Source organism: Diceros bicornis, chromosome 7, assembly GCF_020826845.1.
Source record: "Diceros bicornis minor isolate mBicDic1 chromosome 7, mDicBic1.mat.cur, whole genome shotgun sequence".
Lineage (NCBI taxonomy): Eukaryota > Metazoa > Chordata > Mammalia > Perissodactyla > Rhinocerotidae > Diceros > Diceros bicornis.
In genome coordinates, this window is record NC_080746.1 from 44765489 (window position 1) to 44789063 (window position 23575).

At 40.0% G+C, this 23575-nt stretch overlaps 1 protein-coding gene across 2 annotated transcripts in view; it reads left to right on the plus strand.

Moving 5' to 3' along the window:
- The first annotated feature begins 500 nt into the window (after positions 1–500).
- CTSC (cathepsin C) overlaps positions 501–23575 on the plus strand; it is a 38137-nt gene continuing 15062 nt past the window's right edge. Inside the window, exons 1-4 of one of the 2 annotated variants that reach the window (XM_058545442.1) lie at positions 501–748; positions 2577–2722; positions 8139–8223; positions 10144–13015. In XM_058545442.1, the coding sequence (XP_058401425.1) occupies positions 577–748; positions 2577–2722; positions 8139–8223; positions 10144–10154 (414 nt within the window). In that variant the 5' untranslated portion in view covers positions 501–576 and the 3' untranslated portion in view covers positions 10155–13015. Of the gene's footprint in view, positions 749–2576; positions 2723–8138; positions 8224–10143; positions 13016–22586; positions 22754–23575 lie in introns of those variants that run through there. The other variant, XM_058545441.1, reaches the window with a different exon arrangement.

A 23575-nucleotide genomic window follows, 5' to 3' on the forward strand; every position in this document is an offset into this window, starting at 1 on the left:
AATGTTTTAGGAAAAAAAACTGACTTGGTGAGGACTAAGTGGGGAAGAAAAGCAAGTACAAGAAAATCCACTTAGATCTCTCCCTCCCTGGGCCTTGTCTCTCACCTTCTGTCTCTCACCACCACCACATGCTTCTCTCTGTCTCTGTCTCTCTCTGACCTTTGGTCCTACCCCCCCCCCCCCCATTTTCTTTCTCTCCCTGTCTCTCTGTCGCTCTCTCACTCTCTCTTCGTTACTTCTCCAGAAGCGAAGTCTGGGTCGCGCGCGGACCAACTGTGGCTCTTGAATCCTATTTTGAGACGTCCCTTGGCAACAGAACCCGGCCCTGGGCTCTCCCCGGGGTCAAGGTCAGGCCAGAGCAGGTGAGGGGCGGCGCGCGCTCCCGAGCCCCCGCCTGGAGGGCGGGGCCGCGCCCCGACGCCCAGCCGCCCCCGCCCCTAGACCACGCCCCCCGGCCGCGGGTTTCCGGCCCCTGTGGCTACTTCAGGGCGCACGCGGGTCGGGTCGCCTCACTCCCCGCCGGCCGCCCTCCGGATTCTGCTTCGTCCCGCACCTCTCCTCCGGGGCCCCGCCGCCATGGGTCCCTGGCCCCGCTGGCTGCTCGCCGCCCTCCTGCTGCTCCTCTGCGGCGTCGGCCCCGCGCTCTGCGACACACCTGCCAACTGCACCTACCCTGACCTGCTGGGCACTTGGGTCTTCCAGGTGGGGCGCAGCGGTTCCCAGCGCGACGTCAACTGCTCGGTTATGGGTAAGTCGCGGGGGCCCCCGGACCCGCTCTTTTCCCGCGCCAGCCGGGGACGCCGTCCTTTCTGTCCCCGAGCCCTTCTCCCCGCAGCCGCCACCCCGAGCGCCTCCGCCGGAGGTCAACGCCAGTGGGAGGTCAACGCCAGTGGGAGGTCAACGCCAGTGGGAGGTCCGGCCGGCTTGGCTGGACGTCGGGCCCCTTGGGGTGTCCTCTCTCGCGCCAGGCTGGCGAAGTCCAAGTTCAGCTGCTGAGAACTTCTGACCTCACATTTTCTTGGTTATTCTCGGGGCCTCAGCACTTTTTTCAAGAACTTTTTTTTCCCTTTAATTTTTGTTTTTGTGTTTTGTTTGCTTTGGAAGAGAGTTGAGATCGTGCCTTCTCTCCCGTCTGCAGTTTTTATTGTGCCGGTGAAAAATGAGCTCAAAGATTCGAGAACATAGAAGGAAAAGTTTTCTTCTTTTGTCAGGTTGTGGGAAAAAGGCCATATGCGCAGCGGTTTTGATCTGGACGTGTGTTGATGCTGCTAGTCCGAGAAAACTTCTGGTATCACTTTGCACTGTTTGATGTTATCACAGGGAGGCATATAAAAGATTTTTGGTTTTTTAATAACTGTTTAGCTAGTAATTGCATTTGGAAATGCCCAGAGCCACGCACGATGCCTGGGATGCCTGGCTCGGGGAAGGCTCTCAATAAATATCTAATGTTTGAACACACTGGGATATTCCATATGCCCCCAGATAACATGTCTATACCAAGGGCCAAGAATTTAGTGAAGGGAGAATAAAAATCACAGAATCTCGGGTCGGAAGAGGCGCTGTTGTTCTGCCCAAACCCTTACCACCTTGTGGCTTGTACAGAACGCGTGAAGCTCTCAGCTGCAGTTTCCTTGTCAGCAGAACGAAGATTGCCAGGTCATCTGTTACTAAACAGACCTATTCAACTGTCTAACTCCAGATGATTGTGTGGCATCTGGGACTCCTGGGTGTTGTAACCATTTTCTCTTTTACAAGTTGAATGTGGAGGTCCGAAGCAGAAGGGAGATTAGGATTTGCACTGTTCTGTCACATGCAATCTCCTATTTCAGAGCGTTAATCTGAAACATGGAAAAACTGTCTAAAGTATGGAAACCTCCAGATGGACACAGCAGAACCCTTTTCAGGGAGCCTCTGCCTATAAACCATACCTTTGACCTTAATCTAATAATTAAAGACACCTGCAGATTTGAGCCCCCATCTTCTGAAGGTTGAAAGCTTAGTCCTCTCAGCACAAATTAGCTTTATAAGACATAAACCTCAAGTTTGCTGAATACCTTGGAAGGATTTAGATTCTGAGGTTCTGAACTGTAGAGCCATTGAGGAGGAAGATACCCCATTTCTTCTCTGAAGAGATCATTTCCTTTGTCCTTCTTATGATCTGATAGCAGGTCTTTACATTTTTATGTTTCCACTTTTTGACTACCATTTTGTCTTCTCCCCATTTCTGCCTGTCAATTTCGACATTCCCTGTTTCTTGTTTTCTTCAGTGGAAAAATTTTTCCAGTGTTTGGCTGCTCAGAGGAGGTAGGGGCTGTACTTTTTGGGGTCTCTCTGCGTGCTGGGCTACTTGACATATCTGTCTTTTGAGCCCGCGCTTCACAGGCTTGCCTGAGACCCCTCTGGGACTCTACGAGGGAGGTGACAAAATGGAGACTGGTATCTTCACAAGCCCGAGAGACCCAAATTGGGTAGCATGAAAGGAAAGCAGCTTACAAAGGATGGAAATTATGGAGGAGATTTTTCCTCCCATTGAAGTCCAAATAATTTTCCTTTGTTGTGCATTTTCTTTTCTTTAGGACCACCAGAAAAAAAAGTAGTCGTGCACCTTGAGAAGTTGGATACAGCATATGATGACTTCGGCAATTCCGGCCATTTCACCATCATTTACAACCAAGGCTTTGAGATTGTGTTGAATGACTACAAGTGGTTTGCGTTTTTTAAGGTTAGTTTTGTTGGAAAATGCATTCGTATTTTCAATGATTTGCTATCTGAAACATCTTCTTATCAGGAGACCTTTGGTATTTTAGTTTTTGATTAAGAAGATAACCAGAACTGATACCACTTTTTCCAAGAGAAGTTAGATGGTATAATTTTGTCACTTTATTTGAAATGATTTCAGTAGATTTAAAAAAAACAAAAAAACAAAAAAACAACCTAATCTATATTTGAATATGTACAATCCATCTGTATTTAAATTTACATTTTGGTAAGTATGACTAAATGCTTAATTTATTTTCCTTATTACCACACCTTTATTTCTCAATGTTGCCGTAGTCCCTTGGCTTTGTACTCAATCTATAGGAAAGAGGGATATTATAAATGTCTTTTTCTTGGAGTCATTATGCTATCCAAGTCATTGCTTGTTGGCTCTGGGAAATTGACCTAAATGACTCATTGACGATTTCTAATGTACTAAATAACTTAATGTGAATAACCTATTTGACTAAACTAAGACGAAAAGGTAGAAAGCATCCGAGTTACTCCTTGGGCTAGTTAAAGTAAAAGGTAGCCCAGCCAGCCCAGCCTGTTTTCTTCTCTCACTAGGGAAGAACTGTTGCCCATTCTTATACACTAGTCCCCCCTTATCTGCAGGGGATGCATTCCAAGACCCCCAGTGGATGCCTGAAACCAGAGTAGTACCGAGCCCTATATATACTATGTTTCTTCCTATACATACATACATACCTATGATAAAGTTTAATTTATAAATTAGGCACAGTAAGAGGTTAACAACAATAACTCATAATGAACTAGACCACTTATAACAATATACTGTAATAAAAGTAACCATAGATCTTAGGAACTTCAGCGTGCAGGTTTTTTTCTTTCCTTATTGAGTCACGAACTTTCACCTTTTCACTTAAAGGAAGCACTTTACAGCTTCTCTTTGGTGTATCGGAATTGCCAATATCACTACTCTTGCACTTGGGGGTCATTATGAAGTAAAATAAGAGTTAACATGAACACAAGCACTGCGATACCGCAACAGTAGATCTGATAACCGAGACAGCTACTAAGTGACTGAGGAGTGAGTAGCGTATACAGCATGGATATGCTGGACAAAGGGAACATCATAACATTCACATGTGAACATAACATTCACAACCCAGGCAAGAGGGACCGGGATGGCACAAAATTTCATCGTGCTACTCAGAACTGCAGGCAATTTAAAACTTATGAATTATTTCTGGAGTTTTCCATTTAATATTTTTGGACCAAAGTTGACTGTGGGTAACTGAAACCGCGGAAAATGAAACTGCCGATAAGAGGGGACTACTGTATTCTAATGTATTGTTTCCAATTGCAGACACACTCTGGGGTAAAATAGTTTAGCACAGATTGCAGTCCATGCCAGATATCCTTCTGAAGTTGGAATTTTTCCTGTTAGCAGAGTATTAAATGGTTTAAGTAAATTGAATCCACAAGCCTGAGACTAGCTGTTTCTTATTATAAATAGCGTATAAAGAAAGACAGATTTCTTCATGTGGTAGGGTTTACAGCCTTGGAACATCTGGTAAGAATTGACCAATTACAGGGACTCGTGGGAAAGTGGGGAATGATTCTGTTTAGGATGATGAAAGACAAAGCACTAACAAAAGACTAACTTCTAAATTATTGTGATTTCTCACATGGGTTGTGATTTAATCACCGGGATCCGGTGTTACATCTGAGCCAACCATATTTCTTAGAATAGTAAGTCCCAATAACTTTTTTTTTTTTTTTTTTTTACTATCAGGACCCTTCTTTAATGTGAAAAAAGAAAAGAGAGACAGAGAGGAAAAAGTTGTTTCCCGTCAGCTGGATGGGCTGGTCTGATGTTCAGCTGGTGGGAACCGGTCTGTTCATGCTGGTTTTTGAGGGCGAGCAGTCCATTTTATTAATTGAAGCCCATGCTTGACCAGTTATTAAACATTTTTAGTATCACCCCTGGATACTATGTATTTTTTAAAAAAATCATAACAATATCTATATGAATTTTGAAAATTGAAGTGCATATGTGGTAAACTTAATTCAATCTGAATATAGTTCTTGGTCTGCATATTTATGAGCCTAGGGCTTTGTAGACCTCTTATAAGGTACTCTGTGAAAGCCTTTCAAGCTTATTTGCCTTCAGGTTGAGAATCAATTATTTATGGAACTGATGCACAAGGAAAGAGATACTCAAGACTATTGTTACTATGTACCCTCCTCCCCCTCCTCCTGTCTTCTCCAGCCTCCCTCTTTCTCTTCCCTCCCCTTTACCTTCCCCTCCTCCTCCTTCCCCTTCCCCTTTCTTGCTTGACATATAATAGACACTTAGTCGATATTTGTTTTAAAAAGTGAAAATGAATCAAGGAACTGGAATTCAGTTGAGGAATAGGTTGAATAAATTAAGTGCAAGATGAGGAGCCGTATAAAAATAGATGAGTGAGTAGTTTTACCCATTTGGCTTAGAAAACTTCTCATTCTTCACTTCTGTAGAGTTGGAGAAACTGGTAGGGAAACTTCTCAAGTCACCATTTAATTACCTGAGCCATAATCAGATGTAGACAAGGGCAATTTCTCTCCATTAATATTTTTTTGTCACTTCGCTCTCAGCTTAAATAGGCGTCTGGAGCTAGTGGGGACAGAGCTCGTGGCTGAAGGAGGAATTGGAACACTTTGTTTTTCAATTACAGTGTAAGCAGATTTGGTATTTTTCCAAAGCTTCGGAACGTTAGTTGCAGCTCAATAGAAAACCACTTTTAACACCTAATAAGGTTGTAAGTGTTCTCAACCATAAGTGGGAAGAGTCAATATATATGCTGTTGTAGGGCAGAACCCTACCTAATTGTATGTTTCTGGATGGCATTCTGTCATTAGGAATAAAAATAGGAAGAGTGTTGTTCTGCTCCTGATTTCACTGTATTTTTTTAAAGTACCCGTTTGACCAGAACCATTATCAGAGCCATTTTTCTTTTCCTGCTGAAAAATCAGCCACTCTAACTGGCTAATAGTTAGGCCTTGTGATAAGGATCATAATTTCAATAAGCAGAGTAGATACACATAAGATACTTGGTTTTAAAATTTCTCTTAATATAACCAAATAGTTCCAGATAACACCATGTTCTTTTAGCAAATCCAAATGAAAGAATAATGGGGAGCAGAGTTTTAAAAAATTTAAGAAAAATGATAGAGTGGAGTTGACTTTAGGTAATAGGAAAGTCAAGTGCTTTTGGTGATGCTTGTTAACACAAAAAGCTTGCTGGATTTTACCACAAGCATCAGGGTATTTTCTACCTTGGTGCTGGGGAAACCATACTGGGTGTGTAACTCAAGAAAAACGCAAACCTGTTTAGTGAGTAAAGCACATAAGAGTTTTTCCTACAGACTTAGATAGTATCTTTTAAATGAAAATTAATTTACTTTAGAAAATGAAGAATTCTCAAAACTTAAGCGGCATTTGCTATTCAAGTTTAGTGTCTTAGGTAAACTACAATGTAGTCCACTCAACCTACCACCATTACAGAAATATTTTGCCCTGTATACCTGCCATGGTTATTCTATACATTGTTATTCTACAAATCTGTTGGATTTCCAGATCTCTCCATTGACTCATACCAGACCCTACCACTTATTTCCTTTTGCCCTCTTCAGATACACTTTCATCAGATTGTTTCTTATTGTTATTCCTCCTAGCGTTTGTTGAGCAGGTGATACGTGCAGAGTATTCTGTTAGGCTCCTGTTCCACCTTCTACTCTCCCAGAGCCTCCTGCAGCTCAACAGAGCGGACAGCTTCCACATCATTCTCCCTGCATTCCAACTTTGAAGGAATTGTGATACCACTCCTATTGCTAGGAACACTTGCTTTCTTAAATTCTCCTTATTCAGGCCTCACCTGGAAGATGAGCATTTTACATGATTTGAGGATCCTAAGCCTTTTTTCCCCTTGGTTTTAACTGCTTGAGAAATTGGGAGTGGAGTGGGGATCATCTATCTTTTTTTGCATGTGATTTCAAGCTAGATAAAAGCTTGGTAGGAATTAAATCTTGACACTGAAAGTTTTTGCGTAGTTTGAGTTGAGTGGGAAGCAAAAGGTTTATATTCTTAAAAGATACTTTTTTCTACTCAAGTTCCTATAGGCATTCAGTTATCTGAACACTTTATGGGGGTTTCAAACTCAAATGCATTTAGGGCCCACCCAGGCAGATACTCTTAAGCATTTGAAACAAACCTTATGTAAAACAATAAGGAGTAATTAGACCTATGGCAAAATGGAAACTTTCCTAGAGGCATTCGAATTCAATTTTCTTTTAAAACAATGTGGTGGACAAAATAAAATCTGCAGTACTATCTGCAGGCCAGTTTCTAAGACTATCAGATTTTAATAGCATTTACCATTTGGTTATAATGGGCACACTCCAACAAATTTGCACCCCCTTATAAGTACCTGCGGATTAAAAACATCCAACTGCTTATATGAAAACAATGTAACAAAACAAAGGATGTTTAATTATGGCTGACTTTATGTGATGGGTTGTAAGTGATTATTTCTTCTTCTTTATGCTTTTATGTGCTTTGTTCATTTTTTACGATGAGCGTGGATAAAGCTCCTCTGTACTCCATCCTCTCTGTCAAATTGCCCAGAGGAAGGAAGTCGCATGAAACAAACTAAGCTGGGAAGAATGCCCTCCAGTTGAATAGGCTTTCTAACCTTTCACTGTTTGTCATTTCACTTTCTCTGAGGCCGTAAAAGGGAGCGGTAGAGAAGGAACTCAGATTTTATTTTGAAGATTTAAGCCAAACAAGGACTGAAGAAGATGCATAGAAGGGAAAATAGACTCATGGCAGAAAATTTTAATGGGTGATAGTCAATCTTCATTGATTTCTAATTGAGTTTTCGTTTGGGGCCACCAGGCTTAGTAGAACTGTAAACTAAAAAATACTGCTATGGGTGTTTCTAAAGCAGGTTGCTATTCAAAACAAGAACAATATGTTGGGAAATTCATATCAGAGGATTTATTTGCCCATTTTGTGTGACTTATAAATTTCAAGCTTATAACAACAGCCAGAAATGACAATCATGTGTTTCTACAATAAAGGATGTGGGAATCTTATATCATTTTTCCACTGTGCCATCTGGGTTCATGTCTAAGATATAACAATTAGCTTCTAGAATACTTGTTATTGGGATACATTTACTTGTTTTAATATAGATTCAATGCACCAAGATCAGGATTTTGTCTTTTTTTTTAAACAACTTGGGGTTTACTTTTAAGAGTGTTTCAATTTGGGGAAAGAATCAGAAGTTTATGCATGTCTAATTATTTTATTTTCTTTCATGATGATGCTTAATCTCAACATAATGACTCAGTTTACCATTGTAAACTCTTCATAGGATGTCACTGATTTTATCAGTCAGTTGTTCATGCAACTGGGAACTGTGGGGATATATGATTTGCCACATCTGAGGAACAAACTGGGTGAGCGCCATTGAAATACTTTTAATTTTCTTATTAAAAGCAAGCTTCTCTTCTCCCTAGTGGCTTATGCAAATTAATGATTGTTCATCGGGGAGAGAGGGAGATGGAGACTGGAGAGATTGTGGTTTTTGTATAGACTTCTTGCTTGAGCCTGCTTATTTGCTACTTCTTACCAGCCTGCACTATTTTATGTGAGTGATTTTTCACTTTAGTACCTTTGTTTGCATACTTCAAATTAGCTCTCCCAAGTATGATGCTCATAACATAAGTAGACATGAACCTAAAAGGTAAAGACCCAGTTAAGAAAAAGTTGGCTAAAGTTCAGTTCACATCCTTGAAGTAGCTATGCTGCCTCAGGTTGCTCATTCTTTTCCTAAAAAGACTTAAGGAGAGTTGAGGACGGCCCGGTGGCATAGTGGTTAAGTTCGTGTGCTCTGCTTCGGCAGCCCAGGGTTTGGATCCGGGGTGCACGCCTATGCACTGCTCGTCAAGCCATGTTGTGGTGGTGTCCCACATACAAAATAGAGGAAGATGAGCCCAGATGTTAGCTCAGGGCCAATCTTCCTCAGCAAATAGAGGGAGATTGGCAACAGATGTTAGGTCAGGGCCAATCATCCTCACCAAAAAAAAAGCAGGAAGACTTAAGAGGAAACCAGGTGAGACCATGGCATTTTAAGTCTGTCTTCTAGTAGAGAAGGTGGCTCTTCCAGAGAAATTGATAGACCTGTCACTCATCCCTATGAGACATCACCCATCTTTTTTAAACTGGCTCCTTCTCAGAACATAGATTATTGAGTGGGAAGAAGAGGATCTCTTTCACTCTTTACCTTCTCCTCACACTTTCAAAATAGATGTTTAAATCATTGCTCTCACTGGATCCATAAATTTAAATGTCTAAAATGTTGCTGGAAAAATTGAGTGGTTAGAGAGAAGACTTGATAGGGACTTACCCTCCCTTGCATTTTAATGTAACATTTTTCCCCTTTCCCTTCCTCTTTTACTTAGCTGTTAAGTAAAGAAGTGAGATATGAAAAAGGGAACTAGGACAAGTGTTGAGAGTGCCGTAGCCTTATTCTATATCAGCGTTTTCCGGACTGTTTAATGGACCAGCAGTGGCCCACACACCTCCCAGGTAGGAATTGCTCATCAGTTGTGCAACTTCATTTTGTTAAGCTTTAGAGGTTGTTTGGGCAGCCACTAATAACAGGTCAAAGTGAAAATTAGCTGACACTAATTAAGCTGTTTCTTCTGAATTCTTTTCTGGTAGTTGAATAAGTGGAGATTGTTTTAAATAGTTTCCTTTCCTCAGAATCTTTAATATATTGAATAGTGGTAGCTCAGGAGGAAAATATAATAAGAAACTTTCCCAAAATAAGTTCACCATGTTTTCCTCACAAAAAATAAGGTATTCCCAGAATGCAGTTTACAACATTCTGTCTTAAAATTCTCACTCTTCCTCCTAATTAGGGAGACACCTGTACTAGTAAAACAAACCCTAGTATTTGCTCTGTAAATGGGATAAATAGCCTCGTACCTGGAAATATGGATCAAAGCAACATTGAGCCTCCATTTACAGTCTGTAAGGTGTACATGTTAATGTATCTAGGTTGTGAGATTAGCCTATTTCTTAAGTACGTTTCAAAATTATGGTAGGTTTAATACAGTGGCAGTTAATTTCAGATGCATCTGCATGTGCTTCTTGAGCATGTTGGCTGCATGTGCAATGTGTGTTGCTTAAGCATTCGGCTTTTGAGAATGGCAGCTTTTTGTGAATGTTTTAAACAGCGTTAAAAAAAATACCAGCATCTCAAATACTAGTACTAGTATTTTTTTACTTAAAAGAAATTAATATAATTAAAGATTTTTAAGAGGCGGTATGATCCTTGTTGGCTTGTAACTCTAGTTTTTATTGTCTTTTAGTTATTAAATAGAGCATCCATTGAGGGGCTCGCTTAAAACCACAGCCAAAACAGACTTTGGGGCTAAGAGGCAGAGCAGCATGCAGCAGTGGACCTACCTCTAACAGCTAGCAGAGGCTTCTGGCAGCTACAGTCCCTTCTGGAGTCTTTCTGTGCATGTAAAATGCAGAGGAGTCCTGGTGACCTACCTCCGAGGCAGCTGCCCTCTCGAACATTTCCTTGGAAAGCAGCAACCGCCATTTTGGAATGTGAACAGCCAAAGACTGCGCAGGAAAAAGAAAAACAAAATTGGAAGTCTTAGGTGGCTTCACCATTCAGTCTTTGAATAGAAGAAACAATATGCAACACAAGCTTTTTTTCTCTTTTGAATACTCTTATATTGAAGTGATTTTTCCATACTGGTTAGGATTTGAATTTTGTGTTTTATTGGTTCACAGTGCAAATTTTATTCACAGTTAAATTATATTCCTGAGTGCCTTCTCTGTCTTTAATTATCTGGAGGAGCCACAGCACCTATTATAAGAAGAAAATAGGCTTCAGGATGTCTTGGGATGCAGAGTATGTTATTGTTGGGAAGATGGTCCTGAAGGGGAGAAAGACTATCCTCTACTCACTCTGGGTCCTTTCTGGCTGGGCTACAAGTTAAATTGACATGAGACTGAATAGCAGGAGAAAGTCCAACGAAGCTTTATAACATGTATACATGGGAGAAACCAGGGCAACTGAGTTTGTCAACAAATGGTGGAGGTTTTCACTTTAAATAGCATATTCAGGTAGACAAAAGAGGATGTTGAGGGTGGAGGAGTCAGCTATGGGAGAATACCAGAAAGCACAAGAGTGTGCAGATTTAAGTCCTTGCCTTCCGCACTGGTAAGAGTTTCTAGAGATAAGGTCATCTCTCCTTCTTCCTGGTACAGAGAGGGAGATACCTTTACAAATGGAAATTTCTCTTATAAATGTAAATGATTGCTCTTGGCAAGGACCTTCCTAGTCTATCGATAAAATAACCAAGATAAAAAGACATATTTTGAGGTAGCCAATTCTGATCTCTCGCAGTCCTATGGAGGACATATTTAAAGGGAGGGAGAAAAAGAGGCTTTCTGAGATAAGCCAAACTGCTGAAGGGTGTCTTTTTGTAGATCATAGGCCAGAAAGATAATATGATTAATACATTTTTTTGTTTGTTTTTTTGATTAGATGCTAGCCTTGTGCTAAGAACTTGACATACTTTACCTTAGAAAAATCCTGTAAAGTAGATATTACTAGCATCGAATTGCAGGTGGGGAAAATAAGTCTCATACAGTGTTTAAGCTCACACAACCTCTAATTGTAAAATGATAAAGGCTAGTCTTTCAAGCTTAAGGACTTCCCTGGGGCTAAAGAATGAAAGAAAGCCATTTCACAAAGAAGTAATGGTACTTGAAGTCACATTTGGATAGATTTTCTGGTGATTCCCAGTCTATAAACATTACAATGTTAGTTTAATGGAATAGATTACTTACTGTGTTGGCTCCTGTTGACATATTTGGAGAAGAATTGGCTTGAAGCTTAGGTTTCCGTACCAAAAGAAGCTACTACTCACTTTCTTAAGCTAGGGTCCTTTCATTTCAGGACAAAAGTTTTCCTTCTTCCTTTTTAGTCCTCAAAATTGGAGGGAGAGCTTTATGAACTTAAAAGTAAATACAAATTAAATACCCTTGCCAAGTTGACTTCTCTTAGTTACACTATTGTTCACACTGATTGCTATCTTTTAGTTCTTTCCTGCTAAACAGTGGACTACTTTCCTCCTCAGTTGTTTGGTTACAGCTAATTAATATCAGCCTTGGTAAACCAAAAATATGGGGCTACAACTGTTCTCCTGCATCCCTGCTTGAGGGATCTTTCTCTAGATAGCAGGTTACCATCATTATTTTTTTGGTTCAGACAACTTTTTATACCATCTGAGAGGCACTGGTCTACTATTCTGGGAAGGTTATGTCTTATAAAGATGAAGTAACAGTACAGCCAACTACTTCTACGTGGATACTTCCATCCTACCTCTGGACCTCATAATTCTTCATCACTCAGGACCTTGATGCCACCTCTGTGAAATCCTCCCCAGCTCACCATTAGTGGGAGAAAGGCCATTATTTTGGTTTCCATTGTACTTTGCATATACCTCTGCTGCGCAGTGCTAACTCTGTTGTAATGGAGTGATTGATAGCATGTCTTCATCTTCTTTCAAACTGAAAATCTGTATATCTCCTTGTATATCCTCAGCACCTAATGCACATAGAACTTTATGGGCGCTTGGAAATTAACCATACTTGTGTTTTCTTTTCAAAGACTTTTCACAAGTAATACCAGTTTACAAATAATTCATTCTGTAGGGTTCTAGAAGCACAAATCAGGAATGGTACTATGTTTATATTTTTGGTTCTCTGCTCTAAAAAATATCAGGTTACCTGCCTGCAGAGTTCTAAAAGAGTTGTGTAATTTCAAACTGATTTTCAGGATGTAAATACTCACAAAGCAACCGATGTATATAAGTATATATTTAATATGGAATTTAAAATCACCTTTACTAACATTTGTTGGTTTTCTTTTTTTTTTTCTGTTTCTCTGAGTAATTTTGCGTCTAAATGTTTGTTTCAATTATAGAAGAGAAGCCTTGATGGGTAAAAATTGCAGATATGTGTGTGAGAAGGCCCTGTAACATAATAATGCTTAGCATTTCCTGTTGTAATTGCCTGTCTGTCCTCTGCACTGGTCTTTAAACTCCATAGGCAGGGACTGACTCTGTATTACTGACCATTTTATTCCTTATGTAGAGCACAATACATGATAAATAATAGTCCTTCAATAAATATTTGTAAAAAAAATAATGAATGATATATCCTTGTGTTTTCTTGTTGTTTTATTTGACGCGTTCTTGGAAGTATTGTTACCTTTGTGTCCTTAGAGGCTGTGGTGGACCCTTAGGCCATATTTGTTCAATGACTTCATATAAGAGAGATGAGACTTTTAAATTTCATTCTATTTATTTATGTTTTAATTTTTTGTGTGAGACTATAAAGGCCAAGAGAGGGCTCAAAGTTAAGAACAGTGAAGTTCTAACTTTCAAAATTACTGAAAACTAAATTAGCTGTCAGGGGAAACAGTGAGCTTTATGACTGCAGTGGTCCCCAAAGCCTGGGGAGTGAACGACTGGGACCAGCCTGGAATGCTGCAGGTCATGCCCCACCTATATTCAGTACAGTGAGAAGCACCAGCTAAATGTTAGATTAGATGAACTCGACGATTTCTTCCAGCCTCACAGTTTGAGTCTATGAGTGAGTAAGTGAGGAACGAGCCAAGGGACTTGGACTGCTTTCCTGAGTGGTAAATTGCTGTTTTCTTAACTAGTTCTGGAACATACAGTTTGGTTTAAACTGAATGTCTTTTCAGCACTGGAAATAAATAAATTTATGACCCTCCATTTTCACATGTAAATCCAGCTGCCAATTCCTTCAGTAAAATGCTAGAAGTTATTTGGTTGCAACCACTGTAACAATTTCCTGGCATTTCAGAATTCATCAAAATTCAACTTTTTAAATAAATGGTTAAGTTTAGTTAGTAGACAGAAAACCAGAGCCAATCCTTAAAACTGACATAGGGATGTTTGTTTCTTTCTGAGGAAAGATGTGGTACTCTTGGCTGGGTTTGGGAAAATATCAATTTAGTAAAATGTGCCTTGTTCTCTTTTGTTGCCTCTACTGACTTTGCTCACACGCCAGACCTGACAGCAAATGGAAGTGGCTGTCTGCACTTATATAGATACATACAGTAAACAAAGGGCAAAGAATTGAATACACACTCTTTGTTCTTCCGTATTGCTGGAATGTAATATCTCCGCATACATGGTTTATCATTACTTCATTCAACTTTCACGCAAGGTGTTCTTTTCTGAAATGGTGAATGATCTTGATGGATTAGACCTAGATGTCTGTATTCTATAGTATATATGGCTACATTTCAAAAATTATATACATTCACTACTATACTAATATGTTTGCTACATATTAATGTAAAATATGTAAAAATGTGTAAAATAATATTAGATGATTAAATAACATTTGATTCATTTATTGTCACAAAAATGTGTGCTTCCAAGTGTTTCCTGATGATATCCTTTGAAACAATGTAAAATGCTTCATTATCATGATTTTTTTACCAAAAGCAATGTAAGAGTGTCTTTACCGATAAATAATTTTCATTACTGCAAATTTTGAACATTTGGAAACAGAATTTTCTAATGTGTTTTAAAATCTTTTAATGATTTCAGTACTTTTGACCCACACAGCTTTAGAAGAATTATTGTTTGGTATTAGGGATGATGATAATTTAATAGAAAAATTTTACTGAAACATTTGCTTTCTTGGTAAATAGGATTAAAAAGTGAATACTGTAGTGATGGAACAATTTCAAAATATATGTTTTCAAAACTTTTTATTTTGGGGCCGGCCAGGTGGCACAAGCAGTTAAGTGCATGTGCTCTGCTATGGTGGCCCGGGGTTCGCCGGTTCAGATCTCAGGCGCACACTGACGCACCACTTGGCAAGCATGCTGTGTCGGCATCCCATATAAAGTAGAGGAAGGTTGGGCCGGCCCGGTGGCTTAGCGGTTAAGTGCGTGCACTCTGCTGCTGGCGGCCCGGGTTCAGATCCCGGGCGCGCACCGACACACCGCTTCTCTGGCCATGCTGGGGCCGCGTCCCACATACAGCAACTAGAAGGATGTGCAACTATGACATACAACTATCTACTGGGGCTTTGGGGGAAAAAATAAATAAATAAAATTATTAAAAAAATATAAAGTAGAGGAAGATGGGCACGGATGTTAGCCCAGGGCCAGTCTTCCTCAGCAAAAAAAGAGGAGGATTGGGAGATGTTAGCACAGGGCTAAACTTCCTCACAAAAAAAAAAAAAAAAAAAACTTTTAACATGGCTGACAGAGCTCACACTAGGAATAGGGCAAATGTAAGCTTTGTCATTTTTCTTATGTTTGCATCATTAGTATTTGAAAGTCCTGGTTTCTCTGTAATATGTCAAGCCAGTTGTTTATTTTGTGAGAGTTAGCATAATTAAATCAGATACGTGCTTAAGTCAGTTTAAGCAGGCACACGTAAAGGGAGTATGCTGTGTCCTAATGTCTTATAGGTAACACAGTGTACACCACAGGTGAACATCTGACATTGGAACTGAGTGGTGGTATCAGTGTTGCTTTGTATATTAAATAATAGTGGAAGTTGGTTTTTAATTTTCTTCTCTATTATAAATAGAAATGGAAATTATAATATTTTCTTTCCATTATTTGGGTAGTTCATCTTTTCATCTTATTTTGGAAACCACTGGTTGACAGGATAGGACCCATATCAACTGCTCAGTTGACTGTTGGGACTGTAGTATAAGTTCTTTGATGGCATGGATAAAACCTTCAACAGCTTTGTATCCCCCATGGTAACAGATGGTGTGTTTATATTTTACTTGTTTAGTGTTTTATAACTTTTTAAACTCTTAAAACTTCAATGTTACCTTTATCCTTCACAGGAATCCAGTGTAGTGGGTATCATTCCCATCGTCCGATGAAGAAATTGAGGCTCCCTAGTTGTAACTTGCTGCATGTTACAACTACAGCTACTACTCATGTAGCAACTACATGCTACATGAATGATAAGTGGCAGAACTGGGATTTAAAGGGCAAAGTCCTTTTACTAAACTGTATTTGTCTCGTAGCCATTACATAAAGTAAGCGTTGAAGTATTTGCTCAGTATATTACTAATCAGGGAAACAGTGGAACAAGGTGTAAGTGATTTTCCCCCCTCAGTGTCAAAAAGCAGTTGAGAAAGAGATCCAGGATAAATAACAGAATTTCTAAAATATCCTAACCTGTTCTTTTTCAATTGGTTAGTATTACCAGGTAGATATAATTGGATAGTTGATTAAACGAGAGGGAAATTGAAGAAGAGGGGTTTTGAGAATGTTTGGCAACCCAATGGTAATGTTGAAGAAACAAATGGATAGTTATTGAATCCTAGTAGTTTTCTAGACTTAAGTGCGAGGGTTTGGAAGTTCTTCAGATTTTATGAAAATTACCTATTTGTTGCAGTAGAAATTGGCATAAATGAATGAAAACTTAAATTATCCCATCTGTGGAAGGCAGTCTTCAGAGACGGGTGTTTATATAAATGAAAACCTTTAGAAAAAATTTTGGCTATATTTCAAACTGTATAGTTTGGCCAAAACTTTAACTTTTTAATTGGTGGTAATGTCAAAACTCACATAAGAAGTATTGTGCAATAGCAGGTAAAATGAAAGCATGAGAACATTCAAATCAAGACAGTGACCAGGGGGCCGGCCCCATGGCTTAGAGGTTAAGTGCTCCGCTACTGGCGGCCCGGGTTCGGATCCCGTGCGCACACCGACGCACCACTACTCCGGCCATGCTGAGGCCGTGTCCCATATACAGCAACTAGAGGGATGTGCAGCTATGACATACAACTGTCTACTGGGGCTTTGGGGAAAAAAAAGGAGGAAGATTGGCAATAGATGTTAGCTCAGATCCGGTCTTCCTCAGCAAAAAGAGGAGGATTAGCATGGATGTTAGCTCAGGGCTGATCTTCCTCACACACACACACAAAAAAATGACGGGGGCGCAATGTGTGGCCCTTAAGTTAAGGTACCGAGTACTTGGCTTCTGGAGTGGTGAATGCCTCTTTTCTACTAAGTTGTAGCTGTCTTGCACAGGGGTATTATGGCCCTGTCCTACCTTTTCTTATAAGGTAATTCAGGTTCCAAAAAAGACCAAATTATTTTAGTTTGGGAAAACTACAGAGTAATATAAAATAAGATTTTAAAATGGAAAATAATTTCATCAATTTTACGTGTCAGAAATGGTACACAAATGGATAGCTTCCTTAGTACATTTGTTTGAGTGATAACAACAAAAATAGTTGTAGTTTTTAAGGATTATTTAAGATTACTTAGAGTATTTATATAAATGAGTATATTTATACCTGGCTTTATGAATATTAAATGAGAAATCCACATTTGTAAGGACTGCCATTAGGAAGCTTGAAGGGATATTTTGGAACTTCTGGGTCAACTTAAATTCATAGATAGGGAAACTGAGATTTGGAGAGGAAAATTGACACTTCTAAAGTAACATGGTGGGTCAGAATTTGGGTCTCTGTGATATCTTGGAAGCATCATCCTTCTATTAATTATAAATTTCATATCTTTTCTGAATTTCTCGTATTATTGTTGAAATAGGACTTAGCATTTGTTGTTCTTTCTCTTCTATTATTCGTTCATTTATTCACTCATTCAGTAACTAATTGCTTCCTAGTACCAAACAGTTTCCCAGTTAACTGAATGAACAAAAAATCCTGTTCTCACAGTGCTTATGTTTTTGTGGAAGGAACAGCCTTATAGGCTGCTGTGAAAATTAAATGGGTTAGTATATAGAAGACACAGCCTATGAGGGAAAGTCAGTTATCATCATCCTGATTCATAGATGAGGACACTGCAAGTACAGAGAGGATAAGTAACTTGCTCAGGATCACACAGCCAGTAAGGGGCAGAGCTGGAGCCAATCTAGGCAGTCAAGTCTGGAGAGCATGCCCTTTACCTCTGCCCTGCATCAAAAACCCTTGGAAAAATGGTAAAAAGACTGAACTAGCCAAGGCAACATAGGTCCCTGAACAGTGGGCAGTGACCATTAGGACTGCTACAGAATTTAGGCGGCCCTTAACAGGCCTTGGGCAACAATTTGGACCTGGCTCTTGAGAGTCAGTCAGTCTTCTCCAACTGTTTTTTGTTTTTTGTTTTTTTTTTAAGGAAACAATGGATAAAGCAATGATCTTTGTAACCTGTGAACCATATTTGAATTCTCTCTTCCCCATTTGACTTTGCAAAGCCAATTTTTTTTTTCATGAGAAGAGTAATGCCTATTATCCCAAGGAATCATTGTGAGGGTCAAATGATGTAGATGGAAACTCTTGGCAAATTGAGTTTTATGCCTTTGCTGTGTGGTTTCTAGGAGTCTCCTCTCAGTGTTTTTGGCAGTTAACCTATATGTTTACTTCTCCAGCTCTGTGTGAGGAGACAAAGTGTGTGAAGAAGTGGTGCATGCTGTTGGGAAGAATGCTTGGTTCTAGGAGTCCTTGGTTATAAATTCTAGTTCAACCACCTCCTGTAGGTCTCTCGTTTTGTCCTCTGAGACTATATTATCTCTATGTTTTCTTAAGCCTCTAAGATTTACGAGTAATCTGTAAAATGTTTATGAAGTATGAAGTGAGAGGTAAATGTTAAGGTCCTATAGTTCTGTGATATTGACGAGGAAGAGTATAGAGTCTTTGAACAAATATGAACAATAAGAGACTGCAGCAAAATCAGTCATGCTCCAGTTCCCCCCCTCTCAAAATAACAACTCAGCCTTCCCCTCCCAGGGGAAGTTCATTTGGTACTAGCCATCATACTTGTAGCTATAACTCAGCTGTGCCAGCTAGGTGAGCAAAACCACACTGATGAGAAACATGGGGCCCATTTCTTCTAACTCGAATGCCCCTATTTTGGTACATTGTGAAAGTCATTTCATCTGAATCTAAATGTATGCTTAGATGGGGAAGTTTCTGGGCTTCTCCAAGCATGGTTAGCTTGCTGAACCACATGGTACTGTAATGAATTATTTCCATGTTTATTTATTTCATTGAATTCTGAACTTCCCTTAGGGCTGGGGTCACATCAATACATAAGTGTGTGCATGCCTAGCACCTTGCACGATGCCTGGGAAGTATTATGTCACCAATAAGTATTTGATAAAAAAAATGAAAGAGCTTAGCAAACTATGAAATAGGTTATATAATGATTTTTTTTTTTTTGTGAGGAAGATCAGCCCTGAGCTAACATCCCTGCCAATCCTCTTCTTTTTGCCGAGGAAGACGGGCCCTGAGCTAACATCTATTGCCAATCCTCCTCCTTTTTTTTTTTCCCCTTTTTCTCCCCAAAGCTCCAGTAGATAGTTGTATGTCATAGTTGCACATCCTTCTAGTTGCTGTATGTGGGACGCCACCTCACAATGGCCGGACAAGCGGTACATCAGTGTGCACCCAGGATCCGAACCCGGGCCGCCAGTAGCAGAGTGCACGCACTTAACTGCTAAGCCACGGGGCCAGTGCCGGTTATATAATGATTTTTTTTTTTTTTTTTTTGTGAGGAGATCAGCCCTGTGCTAACATTCGCCAATCCTCCTCTTTTTTTGCTGAGGAAGACGGCCCTGGGCTAACATCTGTGCCCATCTTCCTCCACTTTATATGGGACGCCGCCACAGCATGGCTTGCCAAGCAGTGCGTCGGTGCGCGCCCGGGATCCGAACCAGCGAACCCCGGGCCGCCACAGCGGAGCGCGCGCACTTAACCGCTTGCGCCACCGGGCCGGCCCCTATATAATGATTTTTTTCAGGCAGTGTAATCATAATCTGGGACAGGTCTAAGTTAGCAGCCTCTGGAAAAACACCTAGACCATCCCTCATAGATATCGTCTTCTAGGACTTTGTAGGCTGTGAGTTTCATTCTTAGGAAATAAGAGTATTTTTAAAAGTGATTAGTTTCACAAAATTTATATAGCAGTCTCTACTTTGTAAATAACCAAGAAAATCCCAAGCAGAGACCCATTTCACCTTTCATTTCCATTTTTTAAAAACCATATTTCATAAAACTTTTACACATTTGCATTCAACTGAAGTGCTGTCTTGTCATTTTTTCTCTTAATGTATCATAGGTTTTCTCTTTTTACTTCTCTATAGAGGAGTCAGCAGACTTTTTCTTTTGAGCCAGATAGTAAATGTTTTGGGTTTTGTGGGCCTTGTGGTCCCTGGCAGCTGCGCAGTTCTGCCGTCATAGCACAGAAGCAGCGGCAGACAATGTGTAAACAAGTGGGCCTGGCTGTGGTCTCTTCAACTAAATTTATAAATCAGGCAGCCTTCCTCAGCCTTAATTCGTTCACTTCTCTTCTGTGGAACTCGTATTTATCATGTAAAATATTATATGATGTTCTTTTGAGTTATTAATCTACTTAATTTAGTATTTGAACATTTAGGATATTATTTTGTTCTTGTTTTTGTTTTTAACTTTTGCGTTATACTGCAACGAACGTCTTCCTGTGTTGAGCATTTTTTTCCATTCGTGCGTATTTGACAATTTCTGTATGGTAGATCTCAAGAACTCTTAAAGCCTTGTCACACTGCTTTCTAAAACAGAGAGGTGGGGGGAGGGGCGTTGGCTTAGCCCCAGCTGGCCTGTCTGACTGGCAGGCGGCAGGGGAGGAGGGAGCGTGATCATGAGCCCGTGTCAAAGAGAAACACTGAATAGAACTCTCAGAGGTTTAGGCTGCGTCATATGAGGTTTCCAATATTAGACTGCTTTTGATCTATAAAAATAGCGGTTTCATGTAGTTCAGCATAATAAATATATATTTTATTAACCTTTGCACACAGCACACCCTCTAACGTGGCAGCTTGATCATGTCCTAGGCCTTTATTTAAGTGTTCCTTGCTCTGAGTTGGGGCTTTAACAGGGGCATGAGTGGTGAACTGAACTCATGCTAGTGAAGATATCCTTAGCCTGAGGTAGATAGACGGGCTTCACAATGTCATGAACGGTAGCTGTAGTAACCTCTCCTGTGCCGTGTAGCTTAGTGGGTGGTGAATCCCAAGATTCAAATCCAGCTCTTGTGCATTCTAAAGCCATAGGTTTTTAACTCTACCTCTAAATATGATTTGAATTCGGAGAGAGTCAGATGCAATAAGGCAACTTGACCTTTAAGTGTAGTTAAGCACACACATTCCTCTAAACTTGGGGTTTGCAAACTGCAGGCCTGTTTTTGTAAATAAAGTTTTATTGGAACACAAGTCTAGTTCATTCATTTATGTGTTCCCTATGCACCTTTTACATTGCAATGGCAGAGTTCATTAGTTGTGACAGAGGCCTTATAGCTTGCAAACCTTAAAATATTTACTATCTGGCCCTTAAAAAAGAAGTTTGCCAACCCCTGCACACAGGTCAAGTGATATTCATTATATTAAATTAGGAATCTGCAGACTACCGCCTGTGGACCAGAACCAACCTCCTGTGTACTGTTGTAAAGGACAGTATTGAAACACAGCTGACTGCTGTGCGGATTCATTTATGTGTTGTCTTTGACTGCTTTTGTGCTTTTGTTCCATGAAGTCAATGCCTGAAATTGTTTGTGCTCAAGTCCCTCATCATAGAAATTTAGCATGCATTTTTTCCTTTCTTCCTCCCACGCTACACTCTCCTTCTAGGTTATGTGTCCCTCCTCCATGAGGAGATGTTATTTTTTTGTGTGTGTGAGGGAGATCAGCCCTGAGCTAACATCTGTGCTAATCCTCCTCTTTTTGCTGAGGAAGACCGGCTCTGAGCTAACATCTATTGTGAATCCTCCTCCTTTTTTTCTTCCCCAAAGCCCCAGTAGATAGTTGTGTGTCATAGTTGCACATCCTTCTAGTTGTTGTATGTGGGACTTGACCTCAGCATGGCCGGAGAAGCAGTGCGTCGGTGCGTGCACAGGATCCGAACCTGGTAGTGGAGTGTGTGCACTTAACTGCTAAGCCACCGGGCTGGCCCAGGGAGATGTTATAACATGAGGGTTTTTAGGCTCTGGAGTCAAAGCATCTGAGTTCAAATCCTACATCTGTCATTGATAGTTGTTTTTCAGTATTAACATTGAAATAAGACAAAGAGCCCCATTAGTGAAATAAAGAGGAGAGAATATTTAATAATCAGGTTTCTTTAGTTCCCTCATGATCAGAACCTCCTAGTAAATTGGGAGATTGACAGAAGAAAGGGTTTTGTTTAGTTCTATGGAAAATTTTCATCATTTGTTCTTGTATTTTGTTGGAGTGATTATCTGAGTGGAAAAGTATAGTCTGACAGACTGAGCAGAGTTTTGTTTCTGCCACTTAACAGCTCTGTTACCTTAGGTAGAAGCTACACATCCTCTCTGAGCTGAGCGTCTGCTTTCTCTCTGGTGAGATGTCGTAGGTGCCTGTCTCCTCATAGGCTTACTGTGAGGAGTAAATGAGATGACTTGTAAAATGCCTGGAATCTGCAGATGCTCTAAAAATGTTAGTTGTTTTCCCTGCCTTTCATTCCCAAAAGCATTTTGTTATGTAAATTTTGGTTGGTGGCCAACAATGCTAATCACAGAAAAGTTTATTTCTCTTCCTTTCCTAGAGTTATTCTCAGGATGCAACCTGTCAGGTGAAGTTTTTGCTTTTGCTGGCAGAGGCTGGTCCCTAAGGTGAACTGAAAAAAGAATGTCTTTATTGTGAATGGCAACCAGGGAAATGGACCTGAGAGTTGAACACAGACTCACTTGGCCTTTCCTTCCTTTATTTGGTCACAGTATGAAGAAGAGGGCACCAAAGTAACCAGTTACTGCAATGAGACGATGCCTGGGTGGGTGCACGATGTGCTGGGCCGGAACTGGGCTTGTTTCACTGGAAGCAAGGTGGGGACTACCTCTGAGAACGTGAACGTGAACACAGCACACCCTCAGAGTCTCCTGGAAAAGTGAGTTGTCACCAATGAAAGATACATTTAGTTTTGTTTTATGGTATGTATAAATATGTGTGTATGTTAATTCTTTGAAAATTTTATTTTGATTATGTAAAATTTATTTGGCTTAGAAACATAAGGCATGTTACATAAAACCTTACTGGAAAAATATTTTGACTGATGTAATTGAGAGAAGAAATTATGTTTTTTCAAAGCACTCCAAAAGTAATGGACCGATGGTGGCTTTAAAGAAAATTTATATAAAGGACTACAGAAATGCAGTGACTAATAAAAATCATTATAGCCATGTAAAAACATGTTGTGTAATACTTGCAACATGTTTATGTTGCAAAAAATATAGGTGATACTAATTGAACATGAATTTTAAACAAGGCAATAAGTAACTGAAATTCTTCATATTTATGTAGTGTATTAGTTTGCTAGGGCTGCCGTCACAAAGTACTATAGCCTGAATGGCTTAAATAGCAAAAATTTATTTTCTCATAGTTCTAGAGGCTAGAAGTCCAAGATCAAGGTGTTGGCAGGTTTGGTTTCTTCTGAGGCCTCTCTCCTGGGCTTGTAGATGGCCACCTTCTTGCTGTGTCCTCATGTGGTTATCCCTCTGTCTGTGTCCTAATCTTCTCTTTTTATAAGAACACCAGTCATATTGGAGTAGAGCCCACCTATATGACCTCATTTTACCTTAATTTCTTCTTTAAAGGCTCTGTCTCCAAATACAGTCACATTCTGTGGTACTGGAAGTTAGCGCTTCAACATATGAATTTTAGGAGGACACAGTTCAGCCTATAACATGCAGTTAATGTTTTTGTTAAGTTA